Here is an 18,661-nt window from a genome sequence, read left to right on the forward strand (position 1 = left end):
CAATTGGGTCAAACAATAGGCTAAACAAAAAGCAATCTAAATCTAGCAACATATAAAAAGAATTATATACCATGACTGAGTAGAATTTATCCCAGGAATATGAGGGTGGTTCAACATAACAAAATCAATCAATGTAATACATTATATAATGAAAGGAAAGACAAAGCCACACTTGATCATTTCATTTGACACAGAAGAAGCATTTATCAAAATCCAACAAACTTACATGATAAAAACACATGGAAAATTGTGAATAGAAGAGAATTTCTTCAACCTGATAAAGGCCATCTATTAAAAACCCATAGCTAACATCATACTTAATAGGAAAGTATTGAAAGCTTTTCTTCTAACATCAGGAAAAAGACAGGGGATGTCCATTCACAGCACTTCTATTCATCATCATTCTGAAGATTCTAGCCAGGTCAATTAGGTAAAGAAAAGAAATAATACACTTCCAGTATGGAAAGGAAGAATTAAAATTATCTCTATTCACTGATGACATTACCTTCTACAAAGAAAATCCTAAGGAATCACCAACAAAAATTATTAGGGCTGATAAATGAGTTGAGCAAGGTTGCAAGATAATATACAAAATCAACTGCATTTTGTTCAACGAAAGTTATGGATGGCCATGGTTTTGGACTGAGCTCCCAAACTAGGCCCCAACAAACCAGACCAAACCGATAGAATCACTCATGCTAAATGTCATATAATCAAACTGAAACTTTAAGAAAGCAGATACATCCCCAAACAGACCGGTTTTTCCTGAAAACAGGAGATTCTACTCCACCTGAATCCATGTAATATGAAAGACCCCTATGCTTTAAACTGTGCTAAAAAAAGTAACCTGAAGTAATCTGACGTTAACCAATCTTTTTTTTTCCTATTGTTCTGTTTCTTTTTTCCCACCTTATAAAACCCACTGTTCTGCTATTGCCCAGTGGAATAATGTCTCATTCCATTTTGTAGAATGGAGGCTTCCCTGATTCAAACATAATGAAAAAAGCCAATTAGATCTATAACTAAATTTGTTGTGATTTTGTCTTTTGACAGGTCCCATATACTAGCAATGAGCAATCTAAAAATGAAATTAAGAAAATAATTCCATTTATAATAGCATTAAAAAAATAAAATGCTTAGGAATAAATTTAACAAAATAAGACTTGTACACTGAAAAAATAAAACATTATTCAAAGAAACTAACGAAGACCTACATAAGTGGGAAGATATTGCATCTTCATGGACTAGAAGACTCAATATTGCTAAAATGGTAATATTCTCCAAATTGTTCTTACCTTCATGGTTAATTGATTTTCAACAAGGGTGTCAAAACAATATAATGGGGAAATAGTAGTGTTTTCAAAAAATAGTTCTAGGACAAGTGGATATCCACATGCAAATGAATGCAACTGGGCCTCTACCTCACACAATATGCAAACATAAATTCAAAATGCATTAAAGACCTAAATCTATCCAGCTAAAGCTATGAAACTCTGAGAAGAAAACAATGGTGTGAGTCTTTGTGACCTTAGATTGGGCAATGATTTCTTAGATATGACAACAGTAAGTCATTCAGATTAGTATCTATGTAGGTTCAGTCAAATCCAACTATGGATTTGAGTTATTATACTATATAACCCTATAAAATACATAAAAGTATTATTACTTTGCCTCTGTAATAGAACCCGAGAGACTATTCTGTTTCAGTTTATGAATTCACCGTTTGCACAAAGAGATTTTCATTCCCAAAGTTTGGGAAAGAATGACAAAACAATGAGGGAAGAGCGAGCCAGGCGTTAGTGCCACATATTTTTCTCTAGGGGTTGTAAGGTAGAGTGTCCTTTCAAGAACACTTAATTGTATTTCACTTACAGACCTGATTTTCTGTGTCAAAGTATAATTCTCATGCTGAAGCTCTAACCTAAAAATGCAAAAAAAGTTGTCTTCATTGTACAAACATATTCATCACTTTAACAAGATAATAAGAGAACAAAATTTAGAATTCAGGCTAAATAAGCATAATGTTTCCATGAATATGTCCCTAAAATAAACCAGAATTAGCAGTTAATTTACGCGTCTAGAAAATCTCTGTTCCCACCAGTAAAAATATCCTCAGTGGCTAGTGTACCTTGAAAAAAAATCTGGCATACTGAATAAATAATGTTCACGTGGGAGCCAGGAGCTGGGTAAGCCTTGCCTTTAGACTACTCTCTGACTGCAAAAATAAAGCCAGCACCTTTGGAACTAATAAGCCTTTACTTGTCAGTATCATAAAGAGAATTGCCCATCTAAACTTTGCTCCCACAAGTTCAGTAGTTACTTATTTCTACCTAAGCACTCACCTTCTGATTTTACCCAAGTATTTAAAATCGAAAAAAAAAAAAAGCATTATATTTCAGAGCTACCTCACCCAAATTACAAAATGAGTCGATATGTTTAGTTTCAAGCCACAAAAAAAAACTTGACAGGTTTTATATTAAAGTTAAAAATTGCTAAAAGTTACCATTATAACATGTAATTAAAACTGCTAAACATGAATTTGCATGCAAGGTGAATAAAAACAGTAAAAAGTATTTTTACTTAAAAATTATAAGAAGGCATAAAAATGTACATTTTGTTTAAAAATATAAAATTGTCTTAAAATTAAATAAAATAAAGTGGATGGTTTATGCGAATTACGAAAACACTGTAAAAATTAATCCTGCAAACAAAACTCTGTGTGTAAACCTATTAACTAAACTCAAAAGAATATTATATGGTTTTTTTCTGTAAATTAAACACTAAAATAAAAGCACCACAAAGTTTTCTTAAAATGCTAACTACTCTTTAGTAAAACTTGTCAAAGGTTATAACAGGTATGTAAAAATCCTACTTCATGGTCAAATTGGTTAAGAGTAAATAAAATTGTCTATAAGATTTCATTAAAATTAAGGTTAATATTAATAGCAAACTAATGCAAGGGTAAAATTTAACTTTCTCTCTTAAGCACAATTTTCATGTAATAGAAAAGGCTAATAAATGGTTGTTGCTTTTCCAGATTATTATCTCATCATTTTGGCTAAACAAAACCAAACAAACAAACAAAAAGAAAGAAAAACAATTTATGGTAATCTAAAGTTCTATTTCATAATATCAAGGGTTTTAAATTTTAAACATATTTAATAGCCTTTTCAAAATCAAATTTTAGTCTCACGTTTGTCTTTCCCAACCCTTGGCTTTTGGGTGCTGCACAGGACCCCTGAACCAGCCAAAAAAGAGGTAAACAGAATTATTTGGTAACATAACTGCCAAAATAATGTCTGTTATATTTTAGGGAATAATATTAACATATGTTTCCAAACTGTATGGAATGTCTAAGGTTCTTGTGTCTGAATATGTGCTATTAATCACAATTAAAGTTGTTATGTTGGGTTATTGTAAACCACAAAAATAACCAAATTTCTTTGTTAATTGTGTTTCTAACTGTATCCAAACTGCACCACCGCCATCACAACAAAACATACAGAAGTCATAAAAAGCTAAAATGTTTATTAATATCAAGCAAAACAAAGAATAATAAAATGGACTAAACTAATAAAAAACAAAAACAAATTTTTAACTTTTACGTAGAACACTGCTAATCTTTATCTTATTTTTCAGAGTCAAGAAAACTTGTCTTAAGCTAGCTGCAGTCTTTAACAACTAAGTAAAGTATATACTCCTGTGAATAGAATTTAAAACATATTTGTTTCTCTCTGCCTATTTACTCTAGAATTTAAAAACTAGTTATATGTATTCTTAAATTACAACAATATAGTTTTTTGCATCAGTGCATTAAGAATCTATTTTCTTTTGTAACTGAACATAATTTTTAAAAATGGTTATTTTAGCAAGGCTTTGACTGGAATGGTGTGCTCTCCTTTAAGGAATCAAACTTGACTTATGGAGCCAATAAAACCCTTGGAAAACTGGCCTCAAATTTTGCGTACACAGTCCCTGTACAGGGTTTCTGATCAGTAGTAAGTAAATAATTTCACTTTCTGACAGGCCAGGAACCCCAAGTTATCTTAAAACCTCAAGAAGAAATTAATTCACCCAACTCATAAGTATTTAATGGTACAAATCCATGGCTGGGCTGCTTTAACAAGTCTTATCTCAAATTCCTTCTATATAACAAAGTTCCATCAAAGCCGATTTAAAAGGCCTATGTAGCAAATAATTATTCTTCCTGTACTGTATACAAATAAATAAGCCAAGAATAATAAAGCAAACCAGTCCTACCATAATTTGTCTTTTAATAAAAATAGGAAACTGAAAAGTAAAAATTATGTTTCAAAAACTATAGCACCCCTGTTGTTAAATTCTAGTTTTGCCTAATGTTTTTCAATTTTTATTATCTTCTACAGTTTAAGTTATATCCATTACAGAAATCAACTCAAGTCAAAGCCTAAAGAGCTGAGAAAGCAACCCCTAACAGCCCAGAAAAAGCCCCATCAATGAAAAAAAAATAACATAGAAAAATATTAAGCTGGAAATCATAAAAGCCGACAGAATCATTGTCATTTTGCAGAGAACTACGCCAAAACATCTACAAACGATGTTGCTCCTGCAGTCAATCCAAGACCAAAAAACTTTCCACTATCCCATCAGCAGGAAGTAGCCAGAAAGAACACGACACCTCTTGTCCTTTTATAGCTATAGGGTCTGAAATGACAGAGCAGGAGCACTGTCATCTTGGACAAACACTGCCACTTTAAGTTCCAGCTGCCTTTCCAGCTTCACGCATTTCAAGGAAATCACTTCTTTTCTAATTACAAGCCTCCAGAAAAGAGTAGACAGTAAAACACAGATAAGACAGCTCAGGCACAGAGAAAGTGCTGGGGAAAGTCTCTTGGGTGACTGCCAAACTTCACCCTCACACAATAGGCCTCAGTAAAACAGTGGGCCTTAATAAGCACATTCCTTTCCCTTCAGGTGCACTAAGATACGGAAGCTAAAAGCAGATTCAGAGAATATGCCTGCAGCTGCCGAGAGATGTATGGGAAGAGACACACAACTCTCCCTCCCAGATACAGCTAGTGCTCGAACTACGACCACTATTAGCTCCGACAGACCGGTCATAACACGATTTGGTCGTAAATTGAGTAGGCTATATGCATGTGGAGATGGTAGTGCTGCCAGAAGCTGGTCCGCACTGTCGTACGCCCAGCTGGGCAACGTTTGCGCTGCCAGACGCGGAGCAGTCGTGGCTAGTGATTGTGGTCGTAAAGTCGAATGGTTGTAAGCTGCATAGGTCATAAGTCGATCAATACCTGTAAGCACAACAAAGAGACACAGAAGTCGTCCAAGTCTCTGATAAAAACTCTTAGTCTGTAATAGAGTGCGGCTTTTGACCTAACTTGTCAGAAGTCCTCCCCAGGTTGGAAATAAACCTGTTGACTGTCGAGCCGTCCTTCTTCTTTGTCTCCTGTTTCCTTAATTCTTACAACAACAAAAACTACAAATTGGACTTCATTAAAATTAAAAACTACTGCTCCAGACTCTGTACAGTTTGGCTTTTAGTTCAATCAGACATCCAGTGGGTACACACTCTGCGGTTTTTCCTGTAACTCTTCTTTCTGGGGCGTTCTTAGAATCAACTAGAGATTGATTAAATAACCTGTCAAATGTGAACTTGAATATACAAGCAGAATCAGGATTGTGCTTTTAAAGCTCACAAATGTGTTTAGATTAGATACTACATGGTGGCTTAATAAAAATTTCCTTTATCATATTCTAATTGCAGTTTGTTCTGCCAGAATCCACACCACCCTACACTACTTCTGTCAGATATAAAAATAGAGGATAAAAACCTGTCCAACTTTAAAATTGCCCATCTTGAGCCAAATTGAAAATCAGAGCACAGTCATTGAAGATAAAGGTTGGATGGTACATCCACTATTAAAAGAAGATTCACTTCTGCATTTGTGCCTTAGCAGAAAGTGATTTCTGGGGTTAGAATTCTTGGGGATACATAAGGGGAAGTCACACGAGGTCATCAAGACCATTGCTGAAGAGCTCCAAATGTCTGTTTGGTTCAGACTGATGCAATAGCATAGGACAGAGATTGGCAAACTACAATTTGCTGCCTGTTTATATGAATAAAGTTTTATTGGCACATATCTAAGCCCATTTATCTACATATTGTCTATCGCTGAGTTTGCACTGCAATAGCTGAGTTGGGTAGCTGCAACAGTGATAGTGTGGCCTGCAAAGCCTAAAGTACTATGTGGCCCTTTACACAAAACTCTGTCGACCCCTGCCAAATAACATCATTCTTTGATGTCAATCTGGATAGCACCATTTAGATGTCTCACAGACAAATCTAATGGGACACATTTAAAAAGGCATGCACCTCCATAAACCTGTTTCATCTTCAGTGTTCCCTCTCTCAGTTAATAGTGCTACCATCACCAATTTGCCTGAATGAGAAGCCTCCCTTCCCTTTACCTCCCACACCCCCTCCATTACTCTATTCCCTATCCATCAACACACCCTGCCAATTCTACTTCTCACTGCATTTCAAATCTGACCACGTCTCTCCATTTCCACTACCATTTTCTTAGTCTAAGTCACCATCATTTTGTTCAAGATTGACAACAGTTTTCTAACTGATCTTTCTGCCTCTAGTTTTGACCACCCTCTGCTTCTAATCCATCCTCCACCCAGTAGTAACCAGAAGGATCTTTTTAACATCTAAATCTAATTTTGTAACAAGCATAATAAAATAGGTAGCTCAGATTTAATGAGCCCTTACTATGTGCCAGGCATAGTTCTAAGCACTTTGTATGTAGTAACTGACCTTAATCTTAACACTAACCCTATAAGGTAGATATTATTATCTCCATTCTTTAGAGGAAGACATTGAAAAACAGAGAACTTGTTCAGTTACACAGTAAACAACAGAGCCAGTTGTAACTGCTTTATTATACTACTCTACACACACACACAAACACACACACACACACATATATTTTTTCAGAGATGGAGTCTCATTCTGTTGCGCAGCCGAGAGTGCAGTGGCATGACCTCGACTCACTGCAACCTCCGCCTTCTGGGTTCAAGCAATTCTCCTGCCCCAGCCTCCCGAGTAGCTAGGATTACAGGCACATACCACCACACCCAAGCTAACTTTTGTATTTTTAGTGAAAACGGGGTTTCATCATGTTGGCCAGGCTGGTCTCAAACTCCTGACCTCAAGTGATCTGCCTGACTTGGCCTCTATTATTATTATTTCTTTTTTGAGATAGGGTCTCACTCTGTTGTCCAGGCTGGAGTGCAATGGCACTATCTCCACTTACTGCAGCCTCTGCCTCCTGGGTTCAAGTGATTCTCCTGCCTCAGCCACCCAAGTAGCTGGGATTACAGGTGTGCACCAACACGCCTGGCTAATTTTTGCATTTTAGGTAAAGACAGGGTTTCACCATATTAACAAGACTAGTCTTGAACTCTTGGCCTCTTAAAGTGCTGGGACTACAGGTGTGAGCCACCGTACCCAGTTGAGTCCATACTATTTTTTTTTTTTTTTTTTTTTTTTTTTTTTTGAGACGGAGTTTCACTCATGTTACCCAGGCTGGAGTGCAATGGCACGATCTCGGCTCACCGCAACCTCCGCCTCCTGGGTTCAGGCAATTCTCCTGCCTCAGCCTCCTGAGTAGCTGGGATTACAGGCACGCACCACCATGCCCAGCTAATTTTTTGTATTTTTAGTAGAGACGGGATTTCACCATGTTGACCAGGATGGTCTCGATCTCTTGACCTCGTGATCCACCCGCCTCGGCCTCCCAAAGTGCTGGGATTACAGGCTTGAGCCATCACGCCCGGCCTAGTCCATACTATTTTTAATGGCCAAAGACCATTGTCTTATTCTTCTCTAACCCCTGCTTACCTTTCCAGCCTGGTCTTTTGCTATTTACAGCCTTGCAATTTATGCTGCAGCCACCCCCACTGCTGTAGCCCCAAACCCCCCACCCCACCCCCACCCATACACACACACACACACACAAGGCATGCTGTTTTTCACCTGCATGCCTTAGTCATGTGATCCCTGCTGCTCTGGCTGTTTATTCTCTTTTCTTCTCTCCAACATGTAGCCAACTGTTGCACATCTTTTAATGCTCCAGTCAGGTGTCACCTACTCCAGAAAGCCTTTGCTGAGCAATCCAGATTTGTCCTTCCTTTGTGTTCCCATTATGCTGTGTTCATATCATTTTCAGTGTCCTTACTGTACACTTGTATAACTCTCCTTTTGTGCTTCTGTTTTCTTCAGTAGACTGTGAGAGCTCAGCAGTTCTTCCACTGCAAAGGTCTTGCTTTACTCTTTGACTTTTCTGTGTTTTCTTGGACTTCCTCTTCCCAGCCTTTGGCATAGGCTACTATAGCAAAAAAAGAGTAGAAAGAGAGTATAGGATTTTGTCTTTTTGTATATGAATGTGTGGAAAGGAAGTGTGAGGACATAATGGAGATCATGAACATATTTAGAGGAAATGAGATCACAGGATGAAAACATTTTAGAGCTTATTTTTGGCAGTTTCATACCAGTAATCTTTAGGAGAGGCTAGACCCCAAAATATATAATGGCTCAAACACAACAGAACTTTCTCTGTGATGTAACAGTCCAAAATAGGTATTCTTGTTCAGCAGGCTAGTTCTGCTAATATAGTTATTGAGGGATGGAGGCTGACAGAACCCCCTGGATCACACTGGGTTATCACATCCCAGTCAGTCAGAAAAGGAAAAGAACATGGAGGAGCATAGATGGGAGACATCTATAGGCCAGGCCTGGAAGTGCCACACAGCATTTCCAACAGTCAGAAATTAATCATGTGGCCACACCTCACTGCAAGGGAGACTGGGTAATGTAGTCCAGCTGTGTGCACAAGGAGAAGAATGGTTGTGGTGGGAAACCAGTGACCTTCACAGTTTATAAACCAACAGTAAAGTTGGACAAGTTTACCTTGGGTGTTGGGTAAACAATGGAAGAGGTTTATTTCCTTTGTACTAGTAAGCTAAATGATGCAGCTCTGTTTAACCTGTCCCATGGGAAGCTGGGGTAGTCAAACGTAGGCAGTATTTAAAATCACACTTGACAGTTGAGCTCCGTGTTGAGTCACTTAGCAGGAAGTAGCAGCTGGAGAATGATTTGCAATGCAGATGATTCCTTAATTATTAATCCCTGACACTTTGTAGATTGTCTTTGAGTAAAATCCCAGCTGCGTTAGTATACAATATCGTAATGCCAGCCCCCCAATATTTTTTCCTCTTTTGCATGTCTAGACTAGAGAGATTGTTAAATAGATGGCAAAGTAGCAACCTGATTCATTACAAGCTAACCAAGAGGTGCTCAAAACAAAATCAAGAAAAACAAAAACAAAATATAAAAGGGAACTCATTTTCATTTCAAACCCTAGCCACAGTCATGGGCTTATTCCCTACCAGTTTGTGTTTGCCCAAACAGAGTGCACATTAATGATGACCTCATGTAGACTAAGGGAATGAGCAGATGTCAATCAATTTGAAATGAAATGTCTCCATAATTCTCTGCTAAAAGGCATATCAGTTCCCAGGAGAGCTTGTAAAACAGCTACCCAGGCTCTACTCCCTCCTCGGTGCCCACCCCGGAGTCTCATTTAGTCAGTCTGTGGAAGGACCTGGGTATTTAGATTTTTTTAATGTTCCCTGGATGATTCTGATGTAAAATCAGGTTTGAGGAAACACAACTCTGACAGGGTGGGAGGGAGAATAGGAAGGCATGCCGAAGCACGAACCAGACAGAGTGATTTTGTTTTAATACATTAAAAAATAATGAACACTAAGGAAAATCTAGTTTCATAGTTTGACATGTAGAGCTGTCTCTGGGGTTAGATGCATTCACAGGAACCTAGAAAACAGGACTCTTCTGGGGATTGGCCATACAATCCCTTGCCAGAGCTGACTATAAACCAGGAGAGGTATTATGACAGTAGACTTTCTCCTGGACATTCCAGATGCCTAACTTGTTTTCTTCTTTTCCCAGTTTGTTGCTCAGCCCAATTGCCAACAGTTGCTTGCCACCCTGTGGTATGATGGCTTCCCTGGATGGCGGCGGAAACACTGGGTAGTCAAGCTTCTAACCTGCATGACCATTGGGTTCCTGTTTCCCATGCTGTCTATAGCCTACCTGATCTCACCCAGGAGCAACCTTGGGCTGTTCATCAAGAAACCCTTTATCAAGTTTATCTGCCACACAGCATCCTATTTGACTTTCCTCTTCATGCTTCTCCTGGCTTCTCAACACATTGTCAGGACAGACCTTCATGTACAGGGGCCTCCCCCAACGGTCGTGGAATGGATGATATTGCCTTGGGTTCTAGGTAAGTCAAAGGGACCAGGAGCTATAGCCAGACTGCCTGCTTGTATCCTGTTTAAAGGAAACTACTAGAACAGGCAGTCAGACTAGCTCTGAACTAGCGTACCCCCATTCCACCCCTATACAGTGTGGTAGTCCTCTGTTGGGAGTCTCAGAAATGTAGTTCCTTCTGTCCCAGGCCCTGGTCACTCAATATTTCCTGGTCCATGGTGAGACTGGCAGTACACCTAGGGCCTTCTTTTGCTAACCTAATATCTTCAAGGACAGAGAAGCTGTCTGTCAGTCTAGAGACAAAGCTAAGTTTCAGTCAGGACAAGCCTCAAGTAAGGTAGGCAGAGCAAGCGCTGAGCAGTCTATTCAAATCCCCTTTTCCTATAACCAAGGGGCACATGAATCTGCTAATTTCTCAAGGCTACTCCACTCGACCCAATTCTTGTTCAGGGGTCTACATCCTATTTGGACACGGATTTCACAAACAAGGGGGAAACCTGGGAAATTCCCACACATCATGGTAAAAGCAGCCCTACCAGTAGTCTCCAAGCATAATTACATTGCACTGGACTCTCCAACACACAGCCATCTTCTAAGTCCTTGCTACTCAAACTGTGGTCCCCAAACCAGCAATATCAGTACCACCTGGGAGATTGTTTGACACACAGAACCTCAGGTGCCACCCTGGATCTGAATTTTAACATGATCCTCATGTTATCTAAAGTCTGAGAAAGTGCTACCCTAGACGACAGCCACACCTTTTACCATTTTCTTTATTCCGATGCTGAAGAAACATCCATATCGGTAAAATTTTATGAAACTTCTACACGATGAGAGATAAAAGAAAAAAATGAGTTATAAATTATTTTGGGCTCCATTTCCTAGCTTTAGCCCCAACATCTGGTAATTTGATCCACGATCAGCTTGATCACCTCAAAATTCATTGAGAAGTTTTCTTTCCTGAACCTAGTGGAAACTAAGGACTGTGGGATAATACTAATCTAATTAATTTATTGATGAAAATACTCCCATTCCAAAATGGAAAGAAAGTAGAATCAGGCACCCAAAATTGCAATAGCATTCCAGTAACTATAGCAAAAATGCTAAGAGTAGTACCCAGAAAAGTATAACATATTGGCATCTTCAGGAAAAGCCTACCAGGTTTGGCAAGCTCAAAACTGGGAGGTGGGGTAAGAAAGCAAGTGATTATTGTCTCTCAAGACTTCACTCTACTGAGAACCCAATTCCTTCCTTATTTCCAGCCTTATTCATTTGAAGGGGGATCCTTCTATGATGACCAGGGCCGATCCTATGTAGAAATAAACTGTTTGCCTCCATTATTCAGGTTTCATTTGGGGTGAGATTAAGGAAATGTGGGATGGCGGATTTACTGAATACATTCATGACTGGTGGAACCTGATGGATTTTGCAATGAACTCCCTCTACCTGGCAACTATTTCCTTGAAGATTGTGGCCTATGTCAAGGTAAATTGGAATGTCTGCCATTTTTCCTTCACAGTAATTTTGTCTACATTAAGCTTTTGCACTGAGAACATAAAGAGTTTCAAGAAAAAGTGGTGATGATGGCTCAATCCATGTGGGAAATTACCATATAAACAGACATTCTTTCAATGGTTTGTAAGCAGTGTCCACCTAAGCAAAGAAAGTGGAAAATTGGACAATTTGCAAGTGAATCATTAGCTTCTGAAACTTTTAGGATAAAAGGGTCTTTAGCTTTCAGTGTTTAAATCCTCTCTATGATGTCCTTGCCAACATAATGACCCAATGATGCTTGCATGCAGCCAGGGCAGAAAATGTCTCCAGGAGGAAAGGCTGACAATTCAGTCTCCAAGATTGTATAGTCAGTCATGTTTTTTGGCACTAATTTCCACATTAAGGAGTTTTAGAATGGAAATATGGCTGTTCCCCAAATCTCCAACAACTTCGTTTATTTTTATATCCCTAATATGCATACTGCATAAATTTTAAGACCTTGGAAGTTATGTAGAGCATGCATATTGAATGCAGTCATGAAGCATTTTTGAAAGGAGCCCAAGAGTAGACCCTATACATGTGGTGATCGTTTAACACATACTTACAACTTCCTTAAGAGAAAATGCTGGTGAGGAAAATGTTTGAGTCCCTGGTTAATGTGCCTGGGTGAAATCCATGTCATTCTGGCACTCTGCTGACTAAGTATCATTGTTAAGGAAAGGAAACTTTCTTCCTTTGGAAATGGTATTTATACACTGGAGAGACCATAAATTATCAATCTAGAAATTGGTGGGTTTTGTTTAAACAGGAAAGCTTAGAATACATGCTGAAGAAAAGGATTAACATTTGGGATATGAAAAATGTATTTGTAGATTCTCAACATTCGTTAATCACATAACCTGTCCGACTTTCCTGGAGGGGCTTCCAAAAAGTTAGATAGTTCTCCATCACAAAGTATAAGGAAAAATCTGCTCTATTAAGCTGGGTAAGTGCCCCTCAACTGGCAAACACTTTACTCAAAGGAGACCTTTGCCAAGAAGTTGGAGTCCTTCCCAAAAAAGAATTTGCAAAGCAAGACAGGCTATATGCAAAATTTGGATTTGCAATGAGAACTTATAAATGGGGATAATCAGATCTACCCATCCAAAGAAGTCTAGGCTGGATGACCTTCCCCAAGCAGGCTGAGTCAACTTCCATGGGGCAAAGCCATAAGAACTGCTCCACAGGGTCGTTGAAACGTTTTGAATCACCATTGTACTGAAGCCATACAGAAGCACCAAGGATTGAGCTCGTCTTAAAAAAGATCCTTCATTTTACTAGAGTGCAAAATTAGTCAACAATATCCATTCCACGCCACATGATCTATAATGAGAACCAAAAGGCACATGCCAAAGTACAAAAAAGGAACAAAGATATATAAGATTGGCCCTTAGTCTCCCCAGACGATTCCACAAATGGAGAATAACCATTCTTTTGTTTTCTAGGATAGTACCACCTAGATCTATTCTACCACTGCCTCACTTCTATGTGTACTAATTAAATCTGGACTATGCTACCCACTGAGTTGTGACCTTTTCTTCAGTCAGTGCTTAGCTAAAAGCATAATAACACTCCCCTCAAATTCTTATTACTATTGAGTCCCCACATTAGGTTGTCCCTCTTCATATTTTGCTTTGGGGTTTGTAAATGCAATTCACATCCTTTGAAAGGCAAGGAGGCCAATTTTCTAATTGCATTCCATTTCAAAAGATGTAAAAAAAATCACTTGCCTCCAAGTATTATTAACCCAAGAGTCAGGAGACCTGAATTTAATTCCCACTCTGATACTCATGAGCGGGATTACCATAGGCAATCCCTCTACCTTTCTGAGCTGTAGATTCTGCCTGTTATAAATAAGTAGTAGATTAAACTAGATCAGTGGTGCTCAACCTTTTATAATTTTTCCCATGGTAGCACGTCTTTAAGCAGAAACTCACAAAGTAATCCAATATATTAAAAAGCCCAAAGGACTGAGTTTGACTTGAGGAATGAGTCTTCTAAGTGTCCACTTTGGCTCCCACAGTAGCTGCTAGATGCCTCTGCTGAACTCTCAGGCTCTAAGGAATGCAGTTTAAAAACCACTGTGTTAGATCAGGGGTCAGAAAACTATGGTCTGTGGGCTAAACCTGGCCTGCTGCCATGTCCATATGGTTGCATATTGTCTAGGGCTCCTTTAGGATTACAAGGGAAACATTGAGTAGTTGTGATAGGAACCATAGAGCCCACAAACCCAAAAATATGTAATAGCTGGCTCTTGACAGAAGAAGTTTGCCAATCTCTATGCTAGATGAGCTCCATGTTTATTTGTTACACACACATGCTATATCTTTCTCCAAAGGTGCAAAGTATAGATTTACCATGAGAATCATCTTTCACACTTCTGAGTGTTCCACAAATTCAGGTTCACCATCACATGGGCAGCAGACATCTCTGAGGTTACAGTTCTGGATGTGGAGACAGAAAACCTCCAATTGTGAGCTATCCATGTTCCAGTTGATGATTTCTAGTTTTAAAACATAGGTCTGTTTTGCTATCAGCAAAGAGACTATCTTTCACATATACCTCAAACCACTAAAAGCTGATCTATCATCTGTGCTGTGATATCAACTATCATATAAGTAACATTTAATAGAAATAGTGCTAGACTGAGTGCCTGGAGACCTCTGGTTTACTTCTTACTGGTTCTGCCACCAACTTGCTGTGTGATCTTTAGCAAGTCACTCTGCCTCTCTGGATTTCCTCCATTTGTAAAACAGGCATAACCATTCCTACCCCTCACAGTAATGCAGTGAATGTTTGTTAGTGGAGGAAAAATGTAGAAATATAAGATTTGGCCAAGAGTACATAAAATTGATTGGCCACCTAAAAGTCTATCTGAAACAGAAGCACAAATGTGGCATGAATTCTCCAAGTTCCTCTGACAGTGAAGAATATTGGATACACAAAAGTGATTTTAATCGCACCAGTTTCCTCAGTTGTTGGAACCGAAGCACATTTTAGAAATGCTGACAATATAATTTGGCCCCCAATGCAACATTTTCTGAGGAAAGTTGTTTACATTTAGTCCTGAGAAATTGTGATATTTAAATGTGAGTTCAAGGCAATATGCTTCAAATTAAATTCTAGGCAAAATCTACTTCTGTCCTGGGAAGGTAATAAGTAATTCCTTGTATTTCCATAACATCTCCCCTTATGGAGTACACAGACTTTTGCATATGAATACAGAATCACAAATATGTGCAGTGGGTAGGAGGCATTATCCTCATTTTATGGTGAAATTAAAAGACACAGGCAGTTTTAATTGACAATGCCTAAGTTGGAGCTCAGATCTCACAATGAAGTCATCTTTCTATAAGGTTACTCCTAATGTGACAGGGGCTAGAAACCTGGGATAAGTAACCAACGCAATAAATACTGATTCTTCCCCTCCTTCAACTCCCTGGTTCTTTATATGTGCTAAAGGAACATTCTAACTTATAGGGTTGTCAAATGAACTGTAAAATACATCCATACACCACTGTGTGGGACAGTACTAAATTCATTCATTACCTGAAAGGTTGGCATGCCATTTGCAATAGTGTAGAATACATTACAGTCTGCTAAAAATTCAGCAGAAAGCTCCAGTGAATGGCTCCCTAAGGATCCTCCATCAGTCCCAAAGTGCAGTCAGCAAGGGAATGAGAATGAACACCGCATACCGAGAAGGCTGCATCTACCCCTTGTCTTTCAGTAACAGCAGGTTGTCCATGGTGCTCAGAATCCAATGAGGCATTGAGGAAGCGAATTTGATTTGAAATCTTTAGGAAGCAGTAAGATTTTTCCCCACTACCTTGGGCATATTAGTGTCTCTGTTTCAGTGACACTCCCCAACAATCTGGTAAACCCACAGTTAGAAAATGTCTGTTGATAAACCACAAGTGGTTGCTCCAAATGATTGTTCTAAAATTCATTCTTCTATATGTATATATTTGGATGGGAGTGGGAGGAAGAGACTCGTTAGCATCACATATTAATTGGATGGGGCAAGAAAGACAAATAGTATCGTGTATGGGGTCTGTTGCACAATAAATGCTTGATGCATAATTACGGTGGCTTTGTTTGGGTATGGAAGGGAGGATAAAAGGGAAAGGTTTATAAATGTTCACTGTACTTCTCATCTTGTGCACTTGTTGTTTCTTTCAGTATAATGGTTCTCGTCCAAGGGAGGAATGGGAAATGTGGCACCCAACTCTGATTGCAGAAGCACTCTTCGCGATATCCAACATTTTAAGTTCGTTGCGTCTCATATCCCTGTTCACAGCCAACTCCCACTTAGGACCTCTGCAGATCTCTTTGGGACGCATGCTGCTTGATATCCTCAAATTCCTCTTTATCTACTGCCTGGTACTACTGGCTTTTGCCAATGGACTGAACCAGCTTTATTTCTATTATGAGACTAGAGCTATCGATGAGCCTAACAACTGCAAGGGGATCCGATGTGAGAAACAGAACAATGCCTTCTCCACGTAAGACAATCCCCTTTCCTTTTTTGCCATTTTCTGCCTTTTCCATTTTTGCCCTGTTTTCAGCCTACAGCTTCATTACTGCCACTTGACTGTGAAGGCAGCACTCACTGTGGATCCACCCAAAGGATCAGAGTGGAGGAATGTTCTTCTCTCGCTACAGGGTACTAGGAGAGGAAGTGAAGTTAGGTGAGGGAGGAAAGAAACAAGCACACACATGGGCTTCCAGGAAGTCATCTAAAGAGTTGGTTCTGAACTATGTTGGTAGCATTACATACTTTTAAAAGAATTAATTGGGGTGAGGTAGATAATTCCTCACTCAAAAATGTGGCATCCAGCAAGGTAATGAAACAGCAAAGCTATTCCTCTGAACAAGTGGCTACCAAAGCTAACTTAACTATTGTGATTCAAGGAAGGATCCAAAAATATCTTAATGCACCCCCATTCATAGGTGTAATCTAGAGAGGGGATAGGCCGGAGGTAGGATCCACTCACCTGCTACATTAATTTAAGGGCCAAGTGGCATCCAGCACTAATTGGAAATGTCTTCTATTTCCACTCGGGACGCAAGAGATAACTCATCTGTCCACGAGTCCATGTGCCTCCAAACACATGGAATTCCTGTGCCTTTGCGTAGTACTGTCAAGACCTACTTCTCGGGGGACCTTCAAGCCTTCAGAATGGCTTTTATTTTCTGATAATTGATGCTATGGGAAACAGACAAAAGAAAACAAATAAGTACATGTCAGGCTATTAGGAGCTGTGCTGGGCTGACCCTGAACTCGGTGTCCTTCACCTTGTCCATCTCCACCCCTACTTTTGGAGAGTGCAACTCGTCACTGGTATTCACAGCAATGACCCCAAGGACATACAATATTCTTAGTCATTAAACTAATATAGAATTTTTTCCTTATGACTCCATAAACCAACACAGTTCAGTGGACTTGAACATTGTAGAATTGTGCTCCATAACAAAGGCCAGAGAAAAAAAGGACTCTGTTGAATGTGATAGAGAGAAAAAAAAACAATGCTATTTAGCCAATTCCTGTTATTTGTCTCTAACACCATTTCCTAAAATGGATTCACACAAACCACAGTTCAGTAGCATGCTAATAGACAGAAGAATGGAATCTGTGTTTAAACCTCCTGTGCTAGATCATTTTCCTTGTCTCCCTTTCCAACACTCAGGGCTAAATCTTGGGTGGGGAAACCAAATTTGCGTGCAAGGAGAAGGGGTCCAAAATGTGTTGGCAAAGAGATAGTGCTATTTTGGTTAAGCCAACCAGGAGTGTATAACAGCAGCTTATTAGCTTGCTAGTGCCTTTTAACTAGGAAAGGCTTCCTCTCCTGCATTACTCCAGAGACAGAACTCACAGCAACCTGTTTTCAACATAAAGAGCAATTGTATAGTGGCTTGAGTACCAGGACACTGCATTTGTTCCCATCAAAGTGTTGAACAGAATAAATACATGAATCAGAAGTGCCTTCCAGGAGGTCAGGTCCCTGCCAGTTATGCTTTCATGTGTACTCTGCTGAGGAAGTTTATGAAGTGCTTCCTTGCAAGTTTGTAATAATTAGTAACACCCCTGTTGCCAACTGACATTTTGCTCCCATCACTTGCTTAGCAGGGACAATTGGCAAGAATGGGCACCTATCATATGCAAAATTATATGTTGGGGTATCAGACATAAAGAAACATTGTCATGCTGGGGACAAATCAGAAGTAATGTTACCTCAACTTTCCATCTATCAGTCAAAATTTTTTTCTCCATAGAAGTCTGACTCATATTTATGTTTTCTTTTAAATGCCTCAACTCAGGCATTCATTCATTCATTCATTCATTCACTGAAACGGAGTCTTGCTCTGTTACCCAGGCTGGAATACAATGACGTGATCCCAGCTCACTGCAACCTCTGTCTCCCAGGTTCAAGTGATTCTTATGATTCCGCCTCCCAAGTAGCTGAGATTACAGGTGCCCACCACCACATCCAGCTAATTTTTGTATGTTTAGTTGAGATGGGGTTTTGCCACGTTGCCCAGGCTGGTCTCAAACTCCTGACCTCAGGAGATCCACCCATCTCAGCCTCCCAAAGTGCTGGAATTACAGGTCTGAGCCACTGCACTCAGCCTCAGGCATTTATAAACCTGTTAAAATACACGCTGCTCAGCCAGGAAGTCAGAAAGATTCTGCTTTTAGAGACGGGTATAGTTTGTTTATATATCTGGTAGAAAGTTTGGTAGCTGATTATTGTCATCCTTTTCCTTCTG

The 18,661-nt window shown here is 39.3% G+C and overlaps 1 protein-coding gene across 1 annotated transcript in view; it reads left to right on the forward strand.

Moving 5' to 3' along the window:
* Positions 1-18,661, forward strand: part of TRPC5 (transient receptor potential cation channel subfamily C member 5) — a 292,767-nt gene that overhangs the window by 213,010 nt on the left and 61,096 nt on the right. Inside the window, exons 6-8 of the mRNA XM_017502147.2 lie at positions 10,034-10,370; positions 11,703-11,842; positions 16,073-16,395. Coding sequence (XP_017357636.1) covers positions 10,034-10,370; positions 11,703-11,842; positions 16,073-16,395 — 800 coding nt within the window. The remainder of the gene's footprint in view (positions 1-10,033; positions 10,371-11,702; positions 11,843-16,072; positions 16,396-18,661) is intronic.

The sequence above is a fragment of the Cebus imitator genome, unplaced genomic scaffold (genome assembly GCF_001604975.1).
Source record: "Cebus imitator isolate Cc_AM_T3 unplaced genomic scaffold, Cebus_imitator-1.0 Scaffold292, whole genome shotgun sequence".
Classification (NCBI taxonomy): Eukaryota; Metazoa; Chordata; class Mammalia; order Primates; family Cebidae; genus Cebus; species Cebus imitator.